Consider the following 7,500-nt stretch of genomic DNA (forward strand, 5'->3'; position numbering starts at 1 on the left):
CGAGTCCTCAGTGTTCAGGGCTCATACAGGAGTGTGTGTGTGTGTGTGTGTGTGTTGTGTTCAGGAAAGGCGAGTCCTCAGTGTTCAGGGCTCATACAGGAGTGTGTGTGTGTGTGTGTGTGTGTTGTGTTCAGGAAAGGCGAGTCCTCTGTGTTCAGGGCTCATACAGGAGTGTGTGTGTGTGTGTGTGTGTGTTGTGTTCAGGAAAGGCGAGTCCTCAGTGTTCAGGGCTCATACAGGAGTGTGTGTGTGTGTGTGTGTGTGTGTTGTGTTCAGGAAAGGTGAGTCCTCAGTGTTCAGGTCTCATACAGGAGTGTGTGTGTGTGTGTGTGTGTGTGTGTGTGTGTGTGTGTGTGTGTGTGTTGTGTTCAGGAAAGGTGAGTCCTCAGTGTTCAGGTCTCATACAGGAGTGTGTGTGTGTGTGTGTGTGTGTTGTGTTCAGGAAAGGTGAGTCCTCAGTGTTCAGGGCTCATACAGGAGTGTGTGTGTGTGTGTGTGTGTGTGTGTGTGTGTGTGTGTGTGTGTGTTGTGTTCAGGAAAGGCGAGTCCTCAGTGTTCAGGGCTCATACAGGAGTGTGTGTGTGTGTGTGTGTGTGTGTGTGTGTTGTGTTCAGGAAAGGCGAGTCCTCAGTGTTCAGGGCTCATACAGGAGTGTGTGTGTGTGTGTGTGTGTGTGTGTGTTGTGTTCAGGAAAGGCGAGTCCTCAGTGTTCAGGGCTCATACAGGAGTGTGTGTGTGTGTGTGTGTGTGTGTGTGTGTGTGTGTGTGTTGTGTTCAGGAAAGGCGAGTCCTCAGTGTTCAGGGCTCATACAGGAGTGTGTGTGTGTGTGTGTGTGTTGTGTTCAGGAAAGGTGAGTCCTCAGTGTTCAGGGCTCATACAGGAGTGTGTGTGTGTGTGTGTGTGTTGTGTTCAGGAAAGGCGAGTCCTCAGTGTTCAGGGCTCATACAGGAGTGTGTGTGTGTGTGTGTGTGTGTGTTGTGTTCAGGAAAGGCGAGTCCTCAGTGTTCAGGGCTCATACAGGAGTGTGTGTGTGTGTGTGTGTGTGTGTGTTGTGTTCAGGAAAGGCGAGTCCTCTGTGTTCGGGGCTCATACAGGAGTGTGTGTGTGTGTGTGTGTGTGTGTGTTGTGTTCAGGAAAGGTGAGTCCTCAGTGTTCAGGGCTCATACAGGAGTGTGTGTGTGTGTGTGTGTGTGTGTGTTGTGTTCAGGAAAGGCGAGTCCTCTGTGTTCGGGGCTCATACAGGAGTGTGTGTGTGTGTGTGTGTGTGTGTGTTGTGTTCAGGAAAGGCGAGTCCTCAGTGTTCAGGGCTCATACAGGAGTGTGTGTGTGTGTGTGTGTGTGTGTGTGTGTGTGTTGTGTTCAGGAAAGGTGAGTCCTCAGTGTTCAGGGCTCATACAGGAGTGTGTGTGTGTGTGTGTGTGTGTTGTGTTCAGGAAAGGTGAGTCCTCAGTGTTCAGGGCTCATACAGGAGTGTGTGTGTGTGTGTGTGTGTTGTGTTCAGGAAAGGTGAGTCCTCTGTGTTCAGGGCTCATACAGGAGTGTGTGTGTGTGTGTGTGTGTGTGTGTGTTGTGTTCAGGAAAGGCGAGTCCTCAGTGTTCAGGGCTCATACAGGAGTGTGTGTGTGTGTGTGTGTGTTGTGTTCAGGAAAGGTGAGTCCTCTGTGTTCAGGGCTCATACAGGAGTGTGTGTGTGTGTGTGTGTGTGTTGTGTTCAGGAAAGGCGAGTCCTCAGTGTTCAGGGCTCATACAGGAGTGTGTGTGTGTGTGTGTTGTGTTCAGGAAAGGTGAGTCCTCAGTGTTCAGGGCTCATACAGGAGTGTGTGTGTGTGTGTGTTGTGTTCAGGAAAGGCGAGTCCTCTGTGTTCAGGGCTCATACGGGGACGGTGCGCAGCGTGAGCTTCTCCAGTGATGGTCAGACACTCGTCACCGCGTCTGATGACAAGAGCATCAAAGTCTGGACCGTCCATCGCCAGAAGTTCCTCTTCTCCCTCAACCAGCACATCAACTGGGTGCGCTGCGCCAGGTACTGGTCACTAATCACTGGTCACTAATCACTGGTCACTAATCACTGTTCACTAATCACTGGTCACTAATCACTGTTCACTAATCACTGTTCACTAATCACTGTTCACTAATCACTGGTCACTAATCACTGTTCACTAATCACTGGTCACTAATCACTGTTCACTAATCACTGTTCACTAATCACTGTTCACTAATCACTGGTCACTAATCACTGTTCACTAATCACTGGTCACTAATCACTGTTCACTAATCACTGGTCACTAATCACTGGTCACTAATCACTGGTCACTAATCACTGGTCACTAATCACTGTTCACTAATCACTGGTCACTAATCACTGTTCACTAATCACTGTTCACTAATCACTGGTCACTAATCACTGTTCACTAATCACTGTTCACTAATCACTGTTCACTAATCACTGGTCACTAATCACTGTTCACTAATCACTGTTCACTAATCACTGTTCACTAATCACTGGTCACTAATCACTGGTCACTAATCACTGTTCACTAATCACTGGTCACTAATCACTGGTCACTAATCACTGGTCACTAATCACTGTTCACTAATCACTGTTCACTAATCACTGTTCACTAATCACTGGTCACTAATCACTGGTCACTAATCACTGGTCACTAATCACTTCACTAATCACTGGTCACTAATCACTGGTCACTAATCACTGGTCACTAATCACTGTTCACTAATCACTGGTCACTAATCACTAACTCACGGTCACAGAGTAATACTGGGAACAGATCAGTGTGTGAACCACATTCAGCTAACCCTAACCCATCTCATTTATACTACTATAATTATATCTGACCACAATGTCTGACTGGAAAAAATATGATTTGTGCGTCTTAAGTCACGCCACAAAAAGCTTTTTTATATTGTTTTTAGACAAATTATCACTGGAAGCACGTTATAGTAAGGTCTCATCTTAGCTAAAATGAGGAATATACATGATCTGACATGTTCTAATGTGATCTTACGTATTCTGCCGTGTTCTGACGTGTTCTGACTGACGTGATCTGACGTGTTCCGACTGACGTGTTCTGGCGTGATCGGACGTATTCTGCCGTGTTCTGCCGTGTTCTGACTGACGTGTTCTGGCGTGATCGGACGTATTCTGCCGTGTTCTGCCGTGTTCTGACTGACGTGTTCTGGCGTGATCGGACGTATTCTGCCGTGTTCTGACTGACGTGTTCTGGCGTGATCGGACGTATTCTGCCGTGTTCTGACGTGTTCTGACTGACGTATTCTGCCGTGTTCCTCCGTGTTCTGACTGACGTATTCTGGCGTGATCGGACGTATTCTGCCGTGTTCTGACTGACGTGTTCTGGCGTGTTCTGCCGTGTTCCGACTGACGTGTTCTGGCGTGATCTGACTGACGTGTTCTGGCGTGATCTGACTGACGTGTTCTGGCGTGATCTGACTGACGTGTTCTGGCGTGATCTGACTGACGTGATTTGACGTGATCTGACGTGTTCTGACTGACGTGATTTGACGTGATCTGACGTGTTCTGACTGACGCATTCTGACGTGATCTGACGTGTTCTAATGTGATCTTACGTATTCTGCCGTGTTCTGACTGACGTGTTCTGCCGTGTTCTGACTGGCGTGTTCTGACTGACGTGTTCTGGCGTGTTCTGACTGACGTGTTCTGGGGTGATCTGACGTATTCTGCCGTGTTCTGACGTGTTCTGGGGTGATCTGACGTATTCTGCCGTGTTCTGACGTGTTCTGACTGACGTGATTTGACGTGATCTGACGTGTTCTGACTGACGCATTCTGACGTGATCTGACGTGATCTGATGTGTTCTGACTGACGCATTCTGACGTGATCTGACGTGATCTGACGTGTTCTGACTGACGCATTCTGACGTGATCTGATGTGTTCTGACTGACGTGATCTGACGTGTTCTGACGTGATCTGACGTGTTCTGACTGACGTGTTCTGACTGACGCATTCTGACGTGATCTGACGTGTTCTGACTGACATGTTCTGACTGACGTGATTTGACGTGATCTGACGTGTTCTGACTGACGTGATTTGATGTGCTCTGACGTGATCTGACGTGTTCTGACTGACGTGATTTGACGTGATCTGACGTGTTCTGACTGACGTGATTTGATGTGCTCTGACGTGATCTGACGTGTTCTGACTGACGTGTTCTGATGTGTTCTGACTGACGCATTCTGACATGATCTGACGTGTTCTGACTGACATGTTCTGACTGACGTGATTTGACGTGATCTGACGTGTTCTGACTGACGTGATCTGACGTGTTCTGACGTGATCTGATGTGTTCTGACTGACGTGATCTGGCGTGTTCTGACATTATCTGACGTGTTCTGACGTGTTCTGGCGTGATCTGACGTGTTCTGACGTGATCTGGGGTGTTCTGACTGACGTGATCTGACATGTTCTAATGTGATCTTACGTATTCTGCCGTGTTCTGGTGTGTTCTGACTGACGTGTTCTGCCGTGTTCTGACTGACGTGTTCTGCCGTGTTCTGACTGACGTGTTCTGGCGTGTTCTGACTGACGTGTTCTGGCGTGTTCTGACTGACGTGTTCTGGCGTGATCTGACGTATTCTGCCGTGTTCTGACGTGTTCTGACTGACGTGATTTGACGTGATCCGACGTGTTCTGACTGACGCATTCTGACGTGATCTGACGTGTTCTGACGTGATCTGACGTGTTCTGACTGACGTGATCTGACGTGTTCTGACTGACATGTTCTGACTGACGTGATTTGACGTGATCTGACGTGTTCTGACTGACGTGATCTGACGTGTTCTGACGTGATCTGATGTGTTCTGACTGACGTGTTCTGACTGACGTGATCTGACGTGTTCTGACGTGATCTGATGTGTTCTGACTGACGTGATTTGACGTGTTCTGACGTGATCTGACGTGTTCTGAGTGACGTGTTCTGACGTGTTCTGACTGACGCATTCTGACGTGATCTGACGTGTTCTGACTGACATGTTCTGACTGACGTGATTTGACGTGATCTGACGTGTTCTGACTGACGTGTTCTGACGTGATCTGATGTGTTCTGACTGACGTGTTCTGACGTGTTCTGACATGATCTGACAGGTTCTGCCGTGTTCTGGCGTGATCTGACGTGATCTGGCGTGTTCTGACGTGATCTGAGTGACGTGATCTGGCGTGTTCTGATTGACGTGTTCTGACGTGATCTGACGTGTTCTGGCGTGTTCTGACTGACATGATCTAATGTGTTCTGACAATAGTGTTCTGACGTGATCTGACATGTTCTAATGTGATCTGAAATGTTCTGACGTGATCTGACGTGTTCTGAAGTGTTCTGGCGTGTTCTGACGTTTTCTGAGGTGATCTGGCGTGTTCTGACTGACGTGATCTGACGTGTTCTGGCGTGATCTGGCGTGTTCTGACTGACGTGATCTGACGTGTTCTGGCGTGATCTGGCGTGTTCTGGCGTGATCTACCGTGTTCTTACTGGCGTGATCTGCTGTGTTCTGACGTGATCTGGGGTGTTCTGCCATGTTTTGCCGTGTTCTGCCATGTTCTGACGTGTGACGTGTGACGTGTTCTGGCGTGTTCTGACGTGATCTGACTTGTTCTGATGTGATCTGGCGTGTTCTGCCGTGATCTGACGTGTTCTGGCGTGATCTGGCGTGTTCTGACGTGATCTACCGTGTTCTGACTGACGTGATCTGCCATGTTCTGACGTGATCTGGCGTGTTCTGCCATGTTTTGCCGTGTTCTGATGTGTGACGTGTTCTGGCGTGTTCTGACGTGTTCTGCCGTGATCTGGCGTGTTCTGCCATGTTTTGCCGTGTTCTGCCATGTTTTGCCGTGTTCTGACGTGTGACGTGTTCTGGCGTGTTCTGACGTGTTCTGCCCTGTTCTGACGTGATCTGGCGTGTTCTGCCATGTTTTGCCGTGTTCTGCCATGTTTTGCCGTGTTCTGATGTGTGACGTGTTCTGGCGTGTTCTGACGTGTTCTGACTTGTTCTGACGTGTTCTGTCGTGTGACGTGTTCTGAGTGACGTGTTCTGACGTGTTCTGCCCTGTTCTGCCGTGATCTGGCGTGTTCTGACGTGTTCTGCCCTGTTCTGACGTGATCTGGCGTGATCTGACGTGTTCTGGCGTGTTCTGACGTGTGACGTGTTCTGGTGTGTTCTGCCCTGTTCTGCCGTGATCTGGCGTGATCTGACGTGTTCTGGCGTGATCTGGCGTGTTCTGACGTGTGAAGTGTTCTGGCGTGTTCTGCTCTGTTCTGCCGTGATCTGGCGTGTTCTGACGTGTTCTGCCCTGTTCTGCCGTGTTCTGACGTGATCTGGCGTGTTCTGCCCTGTTTTGCCGTGTTCTGCCATGTTTTGCCGGGTTCTGACGTGTGACGTGTTCTGACGTGTGACGTGTTCTGAAGTGTTCTGACGTGATCTGACTTGTTCTGATGTGATCTGGCGTGTTCTGACGTGATCTGACTTGTTCTGACGTGTTCTGACGTGATCTACCGTGTTCTGACTGACGTGTGTTGTGTTCAGGAAAGGCGAGTCCTCAGTGTTCAGGGCTCATACAGGAGTGTGTGTGTGTGTGTGTGTGTGTGTGTGTGTGTTGTGTTCAGGAAAGGCGAGTCCTCTGTGTTCAGGGCTCATACAGGAGTGTGTGTGTGTGTGTGTGTGTGTGTGTGTTGTGTTCAGGAAAGGCGAGTCCTCTGTGTTCAGGGCTCATACAGGAGTGTGTGTGTGTGTGTGTGTGTGTGTGTGTTGTGTTCAGGAAAGGCGAGTCCTCTGTGTTCAGGGCTCATACAGGAGTGTGTGTGTGTGTGTGTGTGTGTGTGTGTGTGTGTGTGTGTGTGTGTGTTGTGTTCAGGAAAGGCGAGTCCTCTGTGTTCAGGGCTCATACAGGAGTGTGTGTGTGTGTGTGTGTGTGTGTGTTGTGTTCAGGAAAGGCGAGTCCTCTGTGTTCAGGGCTCATACAGGAGTGTGTGTGTGTGTGTGTGTGTGTGTGTGTGTGTGTGTGTGTGTGTTGTGTTCAGGAAAGGCGAGTCCTCTGTGTTCAGGGCTCATACAGGAGTGTGTGTGTGTGTGTGTGTGTGTGTGTGTGTGTTCAGGAAAGGCGAGTCCTCAGTGTTCAGGGCTCATACAGGAGTGTGTGTGTGTGTGTGTGTTGTGTTCAGGAAAGGTGAGTCCTCAGTGTTCAGGGCTCATACAGGAGTGTGTGTGTGTGTGTGTGTGTGTGTGTGTGTGTTGTGTTCAGGAAAGGCGAGTCCTCAGTGTTCAGGGCTCATACAGGAGTGTGTGTGTGTGTGTGTGTGTGTGTGTGTGTGTTCAGGAAAGGTGAGTCCTCAGTGTTCAGGGCTCATACAGGAGTGTGTGTGTGTGTGTGTGTGTGTGTGTGTGTGTGTGTGTTGTGTTCAGGAAAGGCGAGTCCTCAGTGTTCAGGGCTCATACAGGAGTGTGTGTGTGTGTGT

General features: G+C 49.4%; 1 protein-coding gene across 1 annotated transcript in view; it reads left to right on the top strand.

Annotated features, from left to right (window-relative positions):
* Positions 1-1,868: 1,868 nt before the first annotated feature.
* Positions 1,869-7,500, top strand: part of poc1a (POC1 centriolar protein A) — a gene marked incomplete at both ends in the record, with an annotated part of 83,686 nt that continues 78,054 nt past the window's right edge. Inside the window, one exon of the mRNA XM_056239427.1 lies at positions 1,869-2,010. Coding sequence (XP_056095402.1) covers positions 1,869-2,010 — 142 coding nt within the window. The remainder of the gene's footprint in view (positions 2,011-7,500) is intronic.

This window comes from Rhinichthys klamathensis, unplaced genomic scaffold (genome assembly GCF_029890125.1).
Source record: "Rhinichthys klamathensis goyatoka isolate OS25496 unplaced genomic scaffold, OSU_Roscu_1.1 h1tg000562l_1, whole genome shotgun sequence".
NCBI classification, from domain to species: Eukaryota; Metazoa; Chordata; class Actinopteri; order Cypriniformes; family Leuciscidae; genus Rhinichthys; species Rhinichthys klamathensis.